This window comes from Gorilla gorilla, chromosome 16, assembly GCF_029281585.2.
Source record: "Gorilla gorilla gorilla isolate KB3781 chromosome 16, NHGRI_mGorGor1-v2.1_pri, whole genome shotgun sequence".
Classification (NCBI taxonomy): Eukaryota; Metazoa; Chordata; class Mammalia; order Primates; family Hominidae; genus Gorilla; species Gorilla gorilla.
This window is the reverse complement of record NC_073240.2, coordinates 44,228,630-44,249,055: the sequence shown is the minus strand read 5'-3', so window position 1 is coordinate 44,249,055 and position 20,426 is coordinate 44,228,630. Positions and strand designations below refer to the sequence as shown.

Sequence of the window (20,426 nt, the reverse complement as noted above, 5' to 3'; positions counted from 1 at the left end):
TGTGAGGCAGGAAAAAAGTTTTGAGTTACAGGCCTTTATCTCTATTTAAATAATTAAGGAGGCGGCTGGCCACGGTGGCTCACGCCTGTAATCCCAGCACTTGGAGGCCAAAGCATGAGGATTACTTGAGGCCAGGAGTTTGAGATGAGCCTGGGTGACATAGTGAGACCCTATTTCTACCAAGAAAAAAAAGAGAAAAAAAAAAAGCCGGATGTGGTGGCATGCGCTTGTGGTCCCAGCTACTTGGAAGACTGAAGTGGGATGATCGGTTGAACCTGGGTGGTCGAGGCTGCAGGGAGCTGTGGTCTCGCCACGGCACTTTAGCCTGGGGAACAGAGTGAGACCATGTCTTTAAATAAATAAATTAAATAAATAAATAGTATCTTGTATGGAATATATGATACTTATATTTAGTGTAGAGAAATAAGTAATGGCAGTGGAAAAGGACCTGTATTTTCATTATGAAGTGAGTATCTTTCACCTCTAAAATTCAGTGATTTTGTAAGTAGACAATGTGATAATGTTTTGTCAGTAGGTATATCACTAATAGTGATATAAGTAGCATGATTTAGCCAGGCGCGGTGGCACTTTGGTAGACCGAGGTGGGTGGATGGCCTGAGCTCCGGAGTTGGAGACCAGCCTGGGCATCATGGTGAAACTTCGTCTCTACAAAAAGTACAAAATTAGCCAGGTGTGGTGGTGCATCCCTGTAGTCCCAGCTACTTGGGATGCTGAGGTGGGAGAATGGCTCGAGCCCAGGAGGTGGAGGTTATAGTGAGCCGAGATTGTGCCGCTGCACTCCAGCCTGGGTGACAAAGCCAGACTCTGTCTGAAAAAAAAAAAAAAAGACTGGATGGGGTGGCTCACACCTGTAATCCCAGCACTTTGGGAGGCTGAGGAGGGGTGACCACTTGAGGCCAGGAGTTAGTGACCAGCCTGGCCAACATGGTAAAACCCTGTATCTACTAAAAATACAAAAATTAGCCAGGCAGGGTGGTCCACGCTTGTAGTCTTAGCTACTCCGGAGGCTAAGGCATGAGAATCACTTGAACCCTGGAGGTGGAGGTTGCAGTGAGCCAAGATGGTGCCACTGCACTACAGCCTGGCGAGAGAGCGAGAGTTATGTCTTATCCATTAAAAAAAAAAAAAAAAAAGTAATAGGTAGCATAATTTCTAAATTTCTATGCTCATTATTGAAAGAAATATTTAAAATAAATATGTCAGTGCATTAAATGGGCATTCTGAATAAGTGTGAGCCTGTTGATATTCTTGGGAATCAGATGATCCTGAAATCATGTGATTTTAAAAGTGGTGTAGTAATGACCCAGCTATTACTAAATTTATTGATGTCATTGTATTGCCTTGCTTTTTTATTAAAGCGTTTTAAGATAGAAGTGCCAAGATGTTGGTTATATTGTTTAACCTTGGTGGAGCAAAGATCTGGGAATCTAGCTGGATTTGATTCCAGATGCCTCATAAACAGAGCTACACTCAGAATAGAATAGTTAGACATTTGTTAAATATGGAGATGTATTCTTCCCTATTTCAATTTGGATTAATTTTTTTTTTTTTTTTTTTTTTTTTTTGAGATGAGGTCTTGGTCTGTGTGTCACCCAGGCTGGAAGTGCAGTAGGGCGATCTTGGCTCACTGCAACCTCCACCTCCCAGGTTCGAGGGATTCTCCTTCCTCAGCCTCCCAAGTAGCTGGGACTACAGGTGTATGCCACCACACATGGCTAATTTTTTTGTATTTTTAGTAGAGACGGGGTTTTGCCATGTTGGCCAGGCAGGTCTCGAACTCCTCACCTCAGGTGATCCACCCGTCTTGGCTTCCCAAAGTGCTGGGATTACTGGTGTGAGCCACTGTGCCCAGCCTAAAATTTACTTTCTTAGCATCAGTTTCTAAGTCTGGCATATAGTGACCAGAGTAGAATTGCATAGCTGGAACTAATGGAGAGGGAGAGAGGTATGGCACTTCTTACAATTTATTGGATTGCTGTAGAAGTAAAATTCCATTCAGGCGTTCTAACCTGAATAAACAGCTTCTGAGGTGTCTTAGTCTCTTTGGGCTGCTGCAACAAACTGCCATAGGCTAGATAGCTTATAAACAAAAGAATTTATTTCTCTCATTTCTGGAGGCTGAGAAGTTCTAGATCAAAGCACTGGCAGATTGGTGTCTGGTGAGGGCCTGCTTCCTGGTTTGTAGACAGCTGTTCTCACATGGCAGTTGGGGGCAAGAGAGCTCTCTGAGGTCTCTTTTATAAGGGCACTAACCCTATTCATGAGGGCTCTGCCTCTTAATACCATCACCTTGGTGGTTAGGATTTAATGTAAGTCTTGGGGTGGAGGGGACATAGACATTTAGTCTGTAGCATGAGATAAAATTTATAAGCTTGTTTAGGATAGGAAACAACAATAATTGAATTCCTAAAATCGAGTCCTGGCTCTTCTGGCTTTTGAATCCTTTCCTTCTTGCTCAGCCATTGGTATGTTAGATGTCTTAAAGATTTAAATATGAATATTTAGTTGATATTGAAGGTGAACTGAGTCTCTTTAATTGCATTGTCTTATGCATCTAATATTGATTGAGCATCTGCTATGCTCAATATTTTACATATATGAACATTTATAAACCTCATAAGAGGTAAGTGCTACTCATGGTAGGTGTCTCCTGGTGGTCTTGTTCTTACTTCTTCTTCATTGGACCATATATTCTCATTCAGTTGAGGTTCCTGAGAGATAGGACACACACTGTAACAACCAAATTTATACTAAGCTCTTCTTGGCTAGAACTCTATTCGAAATCCCTCTTTGAGCTCCTGTTCTGGTAGGCTGAGCTAAACAATATAGAAACCTCAGAAACTTCTTTTTCCTTTTCCTTCAAGATCTAGAGCAGAGCAATCCCTGAAGAGCACTTCCTGCTTCCTTTACCCTGTCTACGTAGGAAAGCTGAGATCCTAAGGATAAGAGCTTCTGTCAAATAGGAGACAGCCCTAACTCTTTTTCTGGCCACATACTTAAATCAACATAGGACGTAGTTTCTAGGCCCCTTATCATCCTTCATGTTACCTTGTGGGTTTATCTACAGTTTATGCCTTGTAAACTGTCATGCTGAGAACTGAAACAGATATTCCAGATGTGGTCTTAGCATGGTCAGTTCAGAATGGATTCCTTTTATCTTTTTTCTGGCTATTGTGCATGTAATGGAGCCTAAAACTGCATTATGTTGATTTAATCTGAGTAGATTTTGCAATTAATTGATTCAGAGAACATTCAGTCTTCTGTTCAAAGTACATGTATTAAGCATCTATTTGATATTAAGCTGTGAGTTAGGTGTTTTAAATATAAAGATAGATAAGACATGAATGTCAAATTTCTGTTGACTTGGAGTTAGCCTGGACGTTTTTATTCTGGAGAATTGTTAGGGATATTTAAGAAAGCTCCTAGTCACTTCAGAAATCTTGGTATGTGGTTTGTAGGAGACATTCAGCAAATGCTTGTGGAATAAAGGAACGAATCACTGATACCCAAATGGGATGACTTATGAAAAAAAATGGGCTATATCTTAAGAACTGTCTTTGAGAAACCAATTCATTCTGAAATGTTTAGTTGTAGATATATCAGTATAGCTGACAAAACTAGAATCTACCTACAGCTTTATCCTTTGTAAGTCAGATTTTCTTTCCTAAAAATATTGGTCAGGTGGGGATAAACAGTATCTAGAATGCTAGGAATCAGTTAAGGAATGTTAGAACCATCATAAGGCCAGATGAGACATCTTGACTTAATTGATCTTTTTTCAAAATAGATCCCTAAGTTGCCCTTCATTGTCTATGACTTCAGTAATGGGTTTACATCTTTTTGTTTACTTCATTTTCCTGCATCAAGTTTCAGAGTTCATAGCTAGTGATGGGAAGAAATTTTATGACTCTCTTATCATCATGGTGGAATTGTTCTATCTACCATTATTTTTTTTACAGGAGTGAAATTGTAATGAGAGGCCTCCCAAGGTGATAATGCTTGACTACCTGACTTTCTCCCTTCCTTACATTTCTCAGATTGTCAAAATATGGCTCCCCCCTTGCCACTACACACACACATGCACACGCACACACACATGTTCACACATACACTTGCTTAATTGACATGGCTTCTTTATATGTTGCATTTTCAGGGGGAACTTGCTCCACTTTCCAAGTTCTCAAGGAGAAGAGGAGAAAGAAAAATTGGAGGGTGACCATACAATCAGGCAGAGTCAACAGCCTATGAAGCCCATTAGTCCTGTCAAGGACCCTGTTTCTCCTGCTTCCCAGAAGATGGTCATACAAGGGCCATCCAGTCCTCAAGGAGAGGCAATGGTGACAGATGTGCTAGAAGACCAGAAAGAAGGACGGAATACTAATCAGGAAAATCCTAGTAAGGCCTTGATTGAAAGGCCCAGCCAAAATAACATAGGAATCCAAACCATGGAGTGTTCCTTGAGGGTCCCAGAAACTGTTTCAGCAGCAACCCAGACTATAAAGAATGTGTGTGAGCAGGGGACCAGTACAGTGGACCAGAACTTTGGAAAGCAAGATGCCACAGTTCAGACTGAGAGGGGGAGTGGTGAGAAACCAGTCAGTGCTCCTGGGGATGATACAGAGTCGCTCCATAGCCAGGTGAGAGAACATACTAGGGTGCATCAGAGGCCTTGTTTTTAACTTTCAGGATTCTCAGAGAATTTAAGTTGTGGCATGTCTGCCTAATGACAATTCTTGACAGTTTTGTACAGAACAGTGGTTAAAAGACAAAAACAACTTTTCTAAGATACAGATATGGTAGTGAAATTGTGGGTAGCTATAGCCATTAGATAGTCTTTTAGGGAAAATGTAGTATAGCTACAGTTTTTTAGGTAGGTCTTTACTGGAGAAGAAAGCCAGAGATTCTGCCTGGGTCCTGTAATACTCTTCTACATTCACTCTTTTCCTTCTCCATACTTTTTATCTTGCCTTCTAACCATCAGATCTAATTTTCTCTCCCTTAAGTCTGTTTCATCATGGTTCTCAGGAATTCAGAGAGTAGAAGATAAGGGGGAAAGAAGCAGCACGAAGAATAGTGTATTTCAGTATATGAAACAGAAAGAATGGTAACAGGAATAGAGAGAGAGATGGGGAAAAGTCCCCAGGTGACCAGGAACTGCAGAAGAGAGGCTAGACTAGAAGCTAATGTGAAGAAAAGGATTGGGGCTGATGAAAATGAGGCTGGAGGAGTATCAGGTTCCAGGGAATAGAGTAGGGAAGTGTCGGTACTAGTAAAAATTAAGTAGGTGGCTGTGCCTGGTGGCACATGCCTGAAATCCCAGCGCTTTTGGAGGCTCAGGTGGGAGGATTACTTGAGCCCAGGAGTTTGAGACTAGACTGGGCAACATAGTGAGACCTTGTCTCTTAAAAAAAAAATTGAGTAGATGAAAAGAAGTGGTAGAAATATATGTGTTAACAAATACATACAAGTTCACAACATTTCATTGAGTGGCAGAGTGGGATCTATGGCAGAGAAAATTTGGAAGTTACTAGTAAACAGTAGTCTCTGCTTATCAGTGGTTTCTTTTTCTTGGTGGTTTTAGTTGCCCATGGTCAGCTGCAGTCCAGAAATACTAAATGGAAAATTCTAGAAATACTAAGGTTTAAATATTGTGCTGTTCTAAGTAATGTGATAAAGTGCTGTCCCTCTTAGTCCTGGCTAGGATATGTATCCTCCCTTTTTCTAGCATATCCATATGCTATATATGCTCCCTGCCTGTTAATGACTTAGTAGCTGTCTTGGTTATCAGATCAACTATCATGGTATTGCATTGCTTGCATTCAAGTAACCCTTGTTTTACTCTCACCCCAAAGTTTGAGAGTAGTGATGCTGGCAATCTGAATATGCCAGAGAAGTAAGTCATAAAGTGCTTCCTCTAAGTGAAAAGGTAAAAGGTCTTAATAAGGAAAGAAAAAAAATCATATGCTGAAGTTACTAAAATCTATGGTAAGAACAAATCTATCCATGAAATTATGAACAGTATATTGTTATAGTTTATCTTATTATTAGTTATTAATCTCTTTCTGTGCCTGATTTATAAACATTATAGGTCTGTATGTATAGGAAGAAACATAGTGTATAGGGTTTGGTATTATCTGCAGTTTCAGGCATCCACTGGGGGTCTTGGCACATATCTCCCTCAGATAAAGGAGATATTGTAGTGGTCAAATTGCTTTTTCAGTTGCTGTGGTAGATTATCTTCATTTGGGATCTACTTAGGAAATCTTCATTATTGATGTACCTCTCATTCTGATTGTCCAAGTTGTTTGTTTTGTAAAAATAAAATACAGTTCTTATTTATTGAACACCTATGGCACATATGGGATATGAGCATTGTGTTCAAGACAATGATATATTTTATGTTATGCAGATTTTACCATACTAAAAATATATAGATGGTGTATAGAATAACAGAAATTGAAATTGGTGTGCCATCTTTTGAAGAGAGGTTAGCAAATGAGAAAGGCTGTATGCAAGTTTTCCAGGTGTCAGTGCTTTTTAAAAATCCCCTTCAGTGTAGATAGGACATAGGCTAGTGCTAGTGGAAAAGCATAGGCAGCCTACTTTGACACTCCTGAAATTTTCATTTATATGTCAAAAAGGACGTGGAACCAGGTGGAAGGGAAAGTGTGTTTTTATTTTCATTTTGTTTCCTTCCCTTAATGGTGGTAAGATCATCAATTTATTTATTTTACAGACACCTCTTTTCAGAAGAGTATTTGAAGTGAGTAAGCATAGTTTTGTGTCTGCCCTCTTTACCTTTTCTCCTTATTCTCTCAGACACGCTTAAGTGTCTGTCTTGAAGTGATCATTCATATGGCTGTTGTAATTGGAAGAATACAGGGAAGCTTCTTGGCTGCATTTCAGGAATATGTAAAGCACTGAAACCTTTTAGACTGACTTTCTCTTTAGTGGGGAATAGTCTGATTGTGTGTGCAGGCAGGAAGTACAGGCTGTCATAGTTCTCATGCATGGGTACCCTGATGATTGAGGTAGGACAGACCTGTGCTTTAATTAAACATTCATTAGACAGAGTTGTGTCTGTGTAGAAGTATGTAGAAGTATTTTAAATAATTGGATGAGTAGCGTTTCATGCCTTTGATATTATTTATAACTAGTCACATAATTTACATATCCATTTTAGTAAATATTTCACCTCTGCCAGTTTCCAAGTTGGAATTGGAGTGGGGATTATTCGGAGAAATTACTGAAAGCTTTTGGTAAATTACTACCACATGTCAGGAAAAAAATGCAGAATTACCATTATTGCATTTGTATATGTAATTCTTTTTAAAGACTTGGCTACTTTGATACTGAATGCTGAAAGTAAAATCAGCCTACCATAGGGGAGATAAGGTGAGAGACAAAAGTGTGCATTTTCTCTTCAGAATTACGGAGTTAGTGGGGTGTAGGAGGGAGGATAAAGATGTGAAAAAATGTGATATAGTTGTTATTAGAAAACATGTATTTTTTCAGAAATGCAGGACTGAAATTCTAGCACTTTTTTTTAACCACAGGCAGGTCCTAGGTAATAAAGGCCGAAAGTCTCAAACTAACTAATGATTCGAGGTGGTAAATAGGGCTTTAAGACCTAATTTGCTGAGAAGTTATCTTTTAAAAATTATCCAGATCTGACTAAAGTATGAACTCAGGCTGTCTGTAAATAGAAAATTATGAACAAGAAATAATGAAGCTGGATGCTATATTAGTTAACTCAGTTATTCTTTTGAATAGCAGTAGTTGTTATTAGTTTGTTGTATTTTTGTAAATAAGAAATAGTGCATTTGAATTTTTTCAGTGTTGAATGAGTTTTACCTGTCCTGAATTTTCCAGCAGTTATTTGTCTAGTATAGTACCTGGCACCCTTAAGTTATTCGATAAATATTTGCTTAATGTTTTTTGAATGAAAGAAGCTCAATCCCCCTAAGTAATATTATTTAATAGTTATCATAAAAAGTAGGGTCTTATTTAGCCCTACATTATTCTTGTAGTAGAACTAGATATAAAATCTTAATTTGCTAATTTTTCCGTTTCTGGACACTAGCTCAACTCTTTAGTCATAATCTGTTCTTTGGAATAGATGAAATATTTTATATTTAATTCTAGGAGAGATCAATGTATATTGTTTTAGGTAATAAACTGGTTTTCACTTTAATACAGGAAAAACAGATAAACTGAGATTAACAGATACATCATTCTGGTTTTATATAAAGGACTAAAGAGTGCCTTCCTTTTATCTAAAGAGCTATTGCAAATGTAAACTCGTTTACTAATTTGCAAGATAGCATCAGAATTAGAAGAAATACGGTTTAAAAATAATGAACTTTTAGGGGTCAAAGGTTCACCTAAATGTCCGTAAATATAAGTACTAGATGTAATGATTTTGATTTAGACAAGAATAGGTCATTTTATTAGGTCATGCTCATACAAACTTCTCTTAGCCTCTGGCTATACAGCTGATCCATCCCTGGTCTTAACTATAGGTGGATAAAACAAAACAGTTGGAAGATTCTGTCACACTAGATTCATGGAGCCTCTAAACAGTTCTCATCATGAAGCATAAGATTTGTGATTTTGACAGCTTGCAGTGAGACCTGTGCTTATGTTCTGTATTTTCTGTCACAGGGAGAAGAAGAGTTTGATATGCCTCAGCCTCCACATGGCCATGTCTTACATCGTCACATGAGAACAATCCGGGAAGTACGCACACTTGTCACTCGTGTCATTACAGATGTGTATTATGTGGATGGAACAGAAGTAGAAAGAAAAGTAACTGAGGTAATACATACTCTGAGTCTGTGTGGCAAATTTCTTTCTTTCTTTCTTTCTTTTTTTTGGAGACAGGGTCTTACTTTGTTACCTAGGCTGGAATGCAGTTGCGTGATTTTGTTTCACTGCAGCCTCTGCCTCCCAGGCTCAAGTGATCCTTCTGCCTCAGCCTCCCTTGCAGTTGGTTCTACAGGCATGAACCACCAAGCCTGGCTAATTTTGTTTATTTTTTGGACGGACAAGGTCCCACTGTGTTACCCAGGCTGATCTTGAACTCCTAGGCTTAAGTGATCCTTCTGCTTTGGCCTCCCAAAGTGCTGGGATTACAGGCATGAGCCATTGTCCCTGACCCCACATTTCTTTCTATAGAAAAATTCTCCTGACTCTCTACCCCATCCCCCTTTCCTGTGCAACACTTTGTTTTTCTTCATCTTTTTATTACCAGAGATAGAAGAACAGGGTTAGAAATTAGACTTCCTGCTTTCTAAAGCTTTCCCCAACCGTAGGTTTGCTGTTTGACCATTGGTTAGTTATTTAATGCATCCCATCATGCTTTCCTTTTCTGTAAAGAACAGATTGATAAATCTCTGTCATGTATAAAGATTGTATGTATTATTTTAAATCCTTAGAAACTCAAATGGAGTTTAGAACACTCTGTTTCAAACTACCTGTGTTTTCTCACATATTTTCATGTCTACTCATTCTGTTCTTTATTCGTCACTATTTGTGTGTGGTCATAGACCTGTTGGTAAGAAATGCACCTTTATTTTTTAGTGGGATTCATTATAGACTCATTACAAATGTCAGCTCAGTATTGGCATTTAGTGATTATTTGTTATCTTGAATGGCATAATATGCTGACTTTGTTTACATCTAATAATGAGAGAGATTAGACAGATTTTCTAGAATTAAAGATCTGGGACCTTTGTTGGTATATGTTAAGATCTGGGAACCATTTTATTGGTTGGTAAGAGGCACAGCTATTTTCTTTTTTTTTTCTTTTGAGGCGGAGTCTTGCTCTTTTGCCCAGGCTAGAGTGCAGTGGTGCGATCTCAGCTCACTGCAACCTCCGCCTTCCTGGTTCAAGTGATTTTCCTGGCTCAGCCTTCCAAGTCGCTGGGATTGCAGCAGGCACCCGCCACCGTGCCTGGCTAATTTTTTTTTTTTTTTGTATTTTTAGTAGAGACGGGGTTTCACCATCTTGGCCAGGCTGGTCTTGAACTCCTGACCTTGTGCTGTGTCCGCCTCGGCCTCCCAAAGTGCTGGGATTGGAGGTGTGAGCCACCGCACCTGGCAAGGCACAACTATTTTCTTCCTTTACCCAGATACTTTCCTTTAATTCTATCTGCTGGCCGTGTAGGAGGTTGTACTCAGGGAGAGTTAAACTCTAGTATATAGTTTTATTAAATAGAACATATTATTGCAGTTTTTCAGTGGGCTATTGTGGCCCTCATGTCAGATAACATTTGATGTTAGTTTGAGGAATTGTTGTTTGTTTGTTTTACTATCCACAGATTATTCAGATTTCATTGGTTTTACAGACACTCATTGAGAAATTGTTTTTTATTCCTTTTTTTTTTTTTTTTTGGACACAGAGTCTCACTCTGTTGCCCAGGTTGGAGTGCAGTGGCCTGATCTTGGCCTTCTGGAGCCTCTGTCTCCTGGGTTCAAGCGATTCTCCTGCCTCAGCCTCCTGAGTAGCTAGGATTATAGGTGTGTGCCACCATGCCCAGCTAATTTTTGTATTTGTAGTAGAGATGGGATTTCACCACGTTGGCCAGGCTGGTCTCGAACTCCTGATCTCAAGTGATCTGCCTTGGCCTCCCAAAGTGCTGGGATTACAGGTGTGAGCCACTGCGCCCGGCCTGTTTTTTATTCTTTGTGTATACCAAATACCAGAAATAATTCTTTTAAAATACTGCTTTATCTTCATTTTAAAAATGTTTTTTTTTTTTTTTTTTTGAGACGGAGTCTCGCTCTTTGGCCCAGGCTGGGGTGCAGTGGTGCTACCTCGGCTCACTGCAAGCTCCGCCTCCTGGGTTCACGCCATTCTCCTGCCTCAGCCTCCCAAGTAGCTGGGACTACAGGTGCCCGCCACCGCGCCCGGCTAATTTTTTGTACTTTTAGTAGAGACGGGGTTTCACCGTGTTAGCCAGGATGGTCTGGATCTCCTGACCTTGTGATCCGCCCGCCTCAGCCTCCCGATTAAAAATGTTTTAAAAAGATTTTTGTTTGTGGAACTTTTTTCATGTTATTACTATTTTGGAGAAATTATGAAAAGCAGTTTGCCTTCATGAAAATTTTTGTAACTGTTGTAGTCCACATTAAACTCTGTGCCTAGTACACTACATTAAGTGTGAAACACATTATTTCATTTCTTAAAATATATTTGTTATTTTTATGTTTGGAGACAGGGTCTCGCTCTTTTGCCCAGGCTGGAGTGCAGTGGTACGATCACGGCTCACTGCAGCCTTGACCTCCTGGCTCAAGGGAGCCTCCCACCTTGGCCTTCTGAGTAGCTGGGACCATAGACACATACCACCACACCTGCTAATTTTTGTATCTTTTGTAGAGATGGGGTTTCACTGTGTTGCCCAGACTGGTCTTGAACTCTGTTCTCAAGTGATCTTCCTGCCTTGGCGTCCCAAGGCAATGGGATTACAGGCATGAGCTACTGTGCTGCTAGGCCCATTTAGTATTTTATATGGTGCTTTCTAAAGTATATTTCTGGAAACAGCAGGCCTCTTAGACAGTTTGATGGAGGGAAAAGTTTCCATGGTCCTGAGAAACATGAAACGCTCTCTTAGTCTGTTTTCTGTTGCTATATTTAAACACCTGAGACTGGATAATTTATAAATAAAAGAAATTTATTTCTTAGTCTAGGAGGCTGGGAAGTCCAAGGTCAAGGGGCTACATCTGGCGAGGGCCTTCTTGCTGGAGGGGACTCTGAAGAGTCCCGAGGCAACACAGGGTATCACATTGCCAGGGGCCTTACAAAAGAGATCCAAATTAGTTTTTATAACAGACCCATTCTCGTGATAACTAACCCACTCCTGTGATAACTCATTAATCCGTTAGCTCGTAATTCCGTTAATCCATGAATGGACTAATCCATTCATGAGGGCAGAGCCCTTATGACTCAATCACCTCTTAATGGTCTTACTTCTTGGTACTGTTACATTGGGTATTAAATTTCAACATGTGTTTTGGAGGGGCAGACGTTCAAACCATAGCATGCCATTAATCCCTGTCCCCACTAACATGAAAATCCACATATTACCATATTAAAAGTTCTAAGAAGTCCTCTAGTAAGGATACTTATTTTATTCTGTTTAACCCAGCACTTCCCAAACTTATTTGACCATTAGCATTTTTTAAAGTAATACCTGTTTTTTCCCTGTGGAAGATAGTTTGGGAAGCACTACTAAACTTAAATAATGATAGTGACTAGCGTTTATTGAGCACATACTATGTGCCAGGCATTATTCTAAGCACTTTAGTGAATTATTTAATTCTTAACAACTATTCTGTGATAGATCCAGTTATTATTCTCATTTTGCAGATGTGGAAATAGAAGTGTATCAAGTTAAAATAGGCCACTGAGAATGATGACAGAAGTAGGAATGGGGAAGGTAGAGAGGCTATGAAGCTAAGGTCTTCATGCATGAGAGAGGGTGATTTGGAGAATGTTAGTGGATAACAACTAGGGAAGGGGTGAAGATAGTTTTAAGAAAATGGCAAATAGTGGTTTTGAAGGAGAGGAGGTGGGGAAATAGAAATGGTCTGTAAATGGCAATGGGGAGCAAGGAGGTATCTCATCTCAAAATTCTTGAATGGAGGTTCGGCTGAAAGAAACCATTCTGCTAGAAAGAGCTGTAGGAGATGTGAGATGCACTGGGGATATCTAGGATTTATTCATTGAAGGCAGAGAAATGGAGGGAAGATCACAGATTGTTTTGGATCTGTTGAATTTCAGGTGTTTGTGGTAAATCCAAGGGGAAGACTAGTAGAAATTTGTATAAGCTGAGTCATCATTGTATTCTTGGTAGCTAGGTAAGGATGAGTGTGGTGCGACTGACCAGGGAAAGCATGTGAGAGTGAGAAAAGGAATAAAAACAGAGTCCTGGGAAATACCGATTTTAAAGGAACACACAGAGAAAGAGGAACCCAAAGAAGCATAAATAGAAGTAGCCAAAAAGGTAGACTGAAAGAAAGAGAAAAGTACTTTTATGGATTTTAAAGGAGGAGAGATTTTCAAGAAGGGAGGGATCAGAGATAATTATTTCATCATTTTATAGTACTATCTAAATGTATATGTATGTGTGTCATTATATACAGTCTCCCCATGGGGATTTTTTTTTTTTTTTTTTTTGAGGTGGAGTCTCACTCTGTTGTCCAGGCTGGAGTGCAGTGGCACAATCTTAGCTCACTGCAAGCTCCATCTCCCAGGTTCACAAGTGATTCTTCTGCCTCAGCTTTTCGAGTACCTTGGAGTACAGGAGTGCACCACCATGCCCGGCTATTTTTTTTGTATTGTTTTAGTAGAGACGGGGTTTCACCATGATGGCCAGACTGGTCTTGAACTCCTGACCTCAAGTGATCCACCTGCCTCTGCCTCCCAAAGTGCTGGTATTACAGGCGTGAGCCACCATGCCTGGCCTCCCAAAAGGAATTCTAAACTGTTTGAGGGAATGATCTATCTTATACATCTCCATATCCTCTCTGGCAATTAACATAATATTGCGTGAACATTCTAGACTAGGAAGGCAGATGTGTCATACTCATGCTATAATTTCTCTATGCTGTGCCCATAGTGAACTTTGCTGATTGGTCTTAGAATCTTTTCCCACTAAGTCTGGGATTTAGCCTCCAGAAGGCTTCTTAAAACTGAGCACCAGGCAACTACTACCAATTTATCAAAGTAGGCATCCGAGATAAAGCCAGTTTGACTTTCTTGTAGTCTATAGATACTTATAACCTTTTTGTCCTTCATTTTTCCAAATGGTAATACTATTTTAGCCTTTTGTTTTGTTTTGTTTTGTTTTGTTGAGACCTGGTCTCATGCTATCACCTAGGCTGGAGTACAGTGGCATGATCCCGGCTCACTGCAGCCTTGACTTCCAAGCTCAAGTGATCCTCCCACCTCAGCCTCCCAAGTAGCTGGGACTACAGGTGTGCACTCCCACGCCTGGTTAATAGTTTTATTTTCATATGGAGACCTGTTCTCACTATGTTGCCTAGGGTGGTCTCAAGCTCCTGGACTCAAGCAATCCTTCTGCCTTGGCCTCCCAAAGTGCTGGGATTACAGGTGTGAGCCACCACACCTGACCCCTTTTAGCCTATTTTTGCATATACTTTTCTATTGCCTTGATCAGTTATTGAAAGGTAATGTAAAATAACCAATGTCAAAACATGTAATGCTGTCCACTGTTAATGAAGTACCTAGAAGGGCTCCTGACTACTCATTTTCTCCTCTCACCTGCCTACCTCCTTCTGTGTCTTCTCTCAGATAAGAATTTACTTCTGTCGTCTAGGTTAGAATCTTTGCTGGTAGCCAGAGGTTGTGAACTTATCCAATAAAAAGATAAACTCTTTCTTACCAATATAGTACCATCTTTATTTTATATTTTATTGAGATACAGTATAGTCCCATTAGAATGAACAATTCTTCTCAGAATCACCTGGGGGAGAAAAAAAAAGAACAGATCCTAAATGTTCAGTTCAGTGGCTTTTGAAAATTTTATGTAACCACTACTCAAAACAGATACAGAACATTCCCATTATTCCAGAAAGTCTCCTGATTCTCACCTTTTTTAATTATAATTTTGTGCCATCTGTAGGATTTTCCAGCCATCATATTAGCATTGTGTTATTATGGCATCTTTTATCTTCTGTATCTATTTTTTCCTTGCAGGAGACTGAAGAGCCAATTGTAGAGTGTCAGGAGTGTGAAACTGAAGTTTCCCCTTCACAGACTGGGGGCTCCTCAGGTGACCTGGGGGATATCAGCTCCTTCTCCTCCAAGGCATCCAGCTTACACCGCACATCAAGTGGGACAAGTCTCTCAGCTATGCACAGCAGTGGAAGCTCAGGGAAAGGAGCCGGACCACTCAGAGGGAAAACCAGCGGGACAGAACCCGCAGATTTTGCCTTACCCAGCTCCCGAGGAGGCCCAGGAAAACTGAGGTGCAGACAGGGTCTCCAGAGAGAGAGAGCCACAGCAGGGGCAGGGTTGCTGACATTTTAATATCACAGGAAAAGGGGAGTAATGGGAAATCCCCCATCCTCCATTAAAGATAAATCAACTTCCCCTCTTCACTATTTGCCCTCTTCCTGTTTTGGGTTTGTGTGGGAAGTAGGGTGGAGCCCTGTGGCAGGTAGACTTCATTGGCAAAGCAGCCCCTGAGAAAATGTAGGTAACAGGGGAGGGGACTTTCGGGAATGTATCATCTGGCGGGCACTGCTTCTACCACAGCCTTTATATGATTTAGTTGGGAGTACAGGAAGTTTGGGATAGTAGCCCAAACTTAATGCATCCCCTAGCTTTTTGTTATTCTTTGCAGGTGTCCAGAGCCTAAAGTAGAGGAGAAGGCATAGCAGAAATGGGGTGTGCTGTTTTTGCAGCAGCAGTAGGAAGCTTTGTCAGAGGGAATAGACTTACATGAAGGAGAATGTCCTTGTTATCCCATGCTCCCCACTCCCTGCATGAGATTTTGGTGGTGGGTGTGTGAACCAGCTTCCTGCTGCCCCAAAGGCTCAGCACATGTAGGCCTGTCATGTAGTCTGAGGGCCAAGGGGAGACTTTGTGAAGAAAAGATTCAGTAGCAGGTGCTATCAGACTAACTTGTCTTCATTCTCTAGTCCTAGAAAAGGGGTCAGTCAGACAGGGACACCAGTGTGTGAGGAGGATGGTGATGCAGGCCTTGGCATCAGACAGGGAGGGAAGGCTCCAGTCACGCCTCGTGGGCGCGGGCGAAGGGGCCGCCCACCTTCTCGGACCACTGGAACCAGGTACCTGGGTAGTGTAAGACATACTTAGTCTATTGTTCAGAAAACAAGGGAATGGAGGAGAGGGGAGTAGAGAGTTTGTGGGGTGTCAGGAGGGAGAAGAGGGGCCATACTGACTGGGGAGTGGGCAGGGATCAGAGTGAGGCCACAGAGAGACCAGGCTTATGCCTGTGATGGGGTTTTCAAAGAATGGGCTGAGGAGACCCATGGACAAAGAGTGGAAAAATTGGTAGATATATACTTCTGTGTTCTTGTTCTCACCGGCTTCTCCTATCCCTTATCTCTCTTTAGAGAAACAGCTGTGCCTGGCCCCTTGGGCATAGAGGACATTTCACCTAACTTGTCACCAGATGATAAATCCTTCAGCCGTGTCGTGCCCCGAGTGCCAGACTCCACCAGACGAACAGATGTGGGTGCTGGTGCTTTGCGTCGTAGTGACTCTCCAGAAATTCCTTTCCAGGCTGCTGCTGGCCCTTCTGATGGCTTAGATGCCTCCTCTCCAGGAAATAGCTTTGTAGGGCTCCGTGTTGTAGCCAAGTGGTCATCCAATGGCTACTTTTACTCTGGGAAAATCACACGAGATGTCGGAGCTGGGAAGTATAAATTGCTCTTTGATGATGGGTACGAATGTGATGTGTTGGGCAAAGACATTCTGTTATGTGACCCCATCCCGCTGGACACTGAAGTGACGGCCCTCTCGGAGGATGAGTATTTCAGTGCAGGTAATGAAAGAAGCAGAGTTTGTAGAGATTTTTTTGTGCCTTGGGGCAATAATACTCTGTTATGTTAGTAGTTACCAAGACATTACTTGGTACTTTTCCAGTGTCTCTAAAGTCAGGAATTTCATTCCTACAAAATTGGTTACTCTTGCCACTGACTTTTCTGTTTGTTCATTTGTTTTTGAATAAACTTATTTTGGAATATTTTAGATGATTTACAGAAAATTTGCGAAGTACAAAGTACTGCTAGTACAGAGAATTCCTGTATACCCCTCATTCGGCTTTCCCTATTGTTGACATGTGGTGTTAGTATGGGACGTTTGTCAAAACTAAAAATCCAACCTTGGTGTATTACTATTCACAAAACTTTAGACTTTATTTGGATTTCACTAGCTTTTCCATCATGTCCTTTTTGTCTTCCAGCATCCAACATTGCATTTAGTCATCACATACCCTTTGGTCTGCTCTGATTTGTGGCAATTTCTCAGTCTTTTGTTTTTCATGACCTTGACAGTTTTGGGGAGTCCTGGTCAGGTATTTTGTGGAATGTCCCTCCATTTGGATTTGTCTAATATTTTCTCATTAGACTGGAGTTATGGGATATTTTAAAAATAATGCCACATAGATGGCTGGGTGTGGTAGCTCATGCCTGTAATTCCAGCACTTTGGGAGGCCAAAGCAGGGGGGATCACTTGAGGTCAGGAGTTTGAGACCAGCCTGAAACATAGTGAGACCCTGTCTCTCCAAAAAAAAAAAGGAACATAAATTAGCTGGGCATGGGGGCACATGCTTGTTGTCGTAGCTACTCAGGACGATGAGGCAGGTGGATTGCTTAAGCTCAGGAGTTTGAGTCCACAGTGAGCTATGATCATGACACTGCACTCCAGCCTGGGAAACAGAGTGAGACCCTGTCTCTTAAAAAAAATATGCCACAGAGGTGAAATGCCCTTCTCATGTTATCATATAAGGACCTGGGAAGGTTTGTGATGTATCCACATGACATCACTGATGCAGGATGTTAATCTTCATCACTGGTTAAGGTTGTATTTGCCAGGTTTCTTCACTTTTTTTTGAGACAGTCTCACTCACTCTATTTCCCAGGCTAGAGTGCAGTGGCGCAATCTAGGCTCACTGCAACCTCTAGCTTCCGGGTACAAGTGAGTCTCCTGCCTCAGTCTCCTGAGTAGCTAGGATTACAGGTGTGCCCCACCATACCTGGCTAATTTTTGTATTTTTAGTGGAGACGGCATTTCGCCATATTGGCCAGGCTGGTCTCAAACTCCTGAGCTCAGGTGATCTACCTGCCTTGGCCTCCCAAAATGCTGGGTTTGCAGGCGTGAGCCACTGCAAGAGAGGGACAGGTGGCCTTCTCTAAAGTTAGTGTTTTTACCTTTCCATACTCTCTTCTTTTTTAAAGCTTAGCTACCTGCTTTGATTGGAACCCAGTAGGTGATATTGAGATATTTTTGCTTAGGGAGAAGTTTTTAGTGCTGTGTGTGTATGACTGCACATCTACCACTTACTCTCTGGTTTGAAGAACAGTGCCTTTTTATTTTTGAAGTAGGTAATATTGGTGATAGTGAGAGGTTTATGCTTGTGGTTATGCTTGTTGTTATTGTTTCATGTGCTAGTTCTTTGAATATATTGTCTCCTTTCTATGGAAATAATTTGAAGATACCTATTTGTGTTGAGTTTGTCATTTAAAAACATCTTTCTGAGGACTTTTTGAACATGGATTGGGATATAACGGGGGAAAATGGCTTTCTTTCTATCTTTTTTTTTTTTTTTGAGACACAGTTTCACTCTGCCTCCTAGGCTAGAGTGCAGTGAGTGGCGTGATCTTGGCTCACTGCAACCTCTGCCTCCTGGGTTCAAGTGTTTCTCGTGCCTCAGCCTCCCGAGTAGCTGGGTTTACAGGCACGCACCACCACACCTGGCTAATTTTTTTGTGTGTTTTTCGTAGAGACGGGGTTTCGCCACATTGGCCAGGCTGGTCTCGAACTCCCAACCTCAACTTATCTGCCTGCCTCAGCCTCCCAAAGTGCTGGGATTACAGACGTGAGCCACCATGCCCAGCCAAAAAATGGATTTTTTTTTTTTAAACAGAGCCTTGCTCTGTCGCCCAGGCTGGAGTGCAATGGCACGATCTCGGCTCACTGCAACCTCCACCTCTGGCGTTCAAGTGATTCTCTTGCCTCAGCCTCCCAAGTAGCTGGGATTACAGGTGCCTGCCACAACACCTGGTTAATTTTTGTATTTTTAGTAGAGACAGGGCTTTGCCATCTTGGTCAGGCTGGTCTTGAATTCCTGACCTCAAGCCACCCACCCGCCTCAGCCTCCCAAAGTGCTGGGATTGCAGTAGTGAGCCACTGCTCCCGGCCGGAAAAATGGCTTTCTGTTGGAGTTCATCCAGGCTTCTCTTATATTTGGAATCCTCTGAGTAATTGTTGTTTGCCCTTTGTTCATTATTAAATGGGTCACTTCACCTTCTAGTTCTGGATAACATTGTTAGCTATATATGGGATCAGTTGGGAGTAGCACATGGATTGGGGTCTTTTATTGTGACTCATAGTTTGTATGTATCAAATGCATTCGTTCTTCTTTCAGGTGTAAAGCTACTCTTAGGGGTTCATATTTGGCCTTTTAAAGACGGAGTTCTGTAACAAGAGTGAACTGTGGCATCAAGGTGTGGGGATTCTGTGTCCCATTTCTTGAGGCTGTTTGCTCATGTCAACACTAGACTACTTCTAGTTCTAGTAGCTCTTCATTAGTGTGAAGTATATTGTTGGCCTTGGGCTTCTTTGTGTTTTTGAGGGAGTCTTTGTGACTTAGTTTGGGGATAGAGATTTAAGCTAGGAGATGAACAAGTAAGGGAAAAGGGAGTGATTCCACAGGATAGATAGAGAACCAAGGCTTGCTTTCTGTGTGTTATTTTCCTTGGGTGGGGTAGGCTCTGGGTTTCTTTTAGCTCTTCATTCAAGCATAGGCTAATGGGTGAGAAGAAATTGGACCCTTCTGTTTATAGGAATGAAAAAATATTCATAGTAATGCCTTGTTTTTGTATTGTATATGTGTGTGGGGGCGGGGGGGGTGTGTATCTATAGCTATAGTATGTGTGTGTGTTGTAAATTGTTTATTCGTTGATAGGAAGAAGTGTTCTTTTTCACAGGCTTAGTAATGGGTCCTGCCCAAGATCACACAGCTTGGTGGCAGCAGAATTAGGCCTAGGCTCAGGTCTCCTGAATTATAGCTTAGTTTCCTTTTACATCCCACATTTTGTTCCTTCTAACATAAAGGCCTTATCAGGTTTTGAATCAGAGCAGGAAAGTAGATAATAGAGAGGAAGATTAGGTAGGAGAGGCAGGATCTGTTTTTTCCTTTCTTTGCTCTCTAATTTTGCTACACACACAGAGAGAAAACACACACATGCTGTCTCTCTTAGAATGATGTCATTTTTCACCTACAGCTTAACTCAAGACTTACTACTCAGCCTCCCAGGGAACCAAGAAGGAAATGTTTAGAAGTTATAATGGAATTGTTAGGAAACCACATGCCATTTCACTTCATGGAAATCATTTGAACCACCAGCAATCCATAATGGCTGTCTTTGGGAAGCTTTATTTTATAACTAAAGGCTACCTTCTGTCAAGAAACTTTCCTTGTCCTAATCCCAGTGTAGTAGCTACATATATCCTAAGTGTTACTGTTTGGGATTGACAACTGGAATTTTGTTAAGTCCTAACTTCAGTCCACTGTTGGATCTCTAAATTCCCTAACTCAGGCCTGCTTTGCAGAGCCCTTGTGAGAGGGTGCTAAGGAGCCTAAGACTAAGGAGCTAAGGAGCAAGCTTCTTTTATGCTTTCCGCCCCC

General features: G+C 41.3%; 1 protein-coding gene across 7 annotated transcripts in view; it reads left to right on the top strand.

The window, feature by feature from the left end:
* The window catches only part of TP53BP1 (tumor protein p53 binding protein 1), a 102,955-nt gene that overhangs the window by 73,320 nt on the left and 9,209 nt on the right, over window positions 1-20,426 (top strand). For all 7 annotated transcript variants that reach the window (XR_008672049.2, XM_031002288.3, XM_063698512.1 and 4 more), the window contains 5 exons: window positions 4,175-4,658; window positions 8,686-8,838; window positions 14,744-15,015; window positions 15,691-15,840; window positions 16,129-16,559. Coding sequence is in view for 6 of the 7 variants with exons in the window: in XM_031002288.3 (XP_030858148.2) it covers window positions 4,175-4,658; window positions 8,686-8,838; window positions 14,744-15,015; window positions 15,691-15,840; window positions 16,129-16,559 (1,490 nt within the window). In the remaining variant the exon portion in view is untranslated. The remainder of the gene's footprint in view (window positions 1-4,174; window positions 4,659-8,685; window positions 8,839-14,743; window positions 15,016-15,690; window positions 15,841-16,128; window positions 16,560-20,426) is intronic.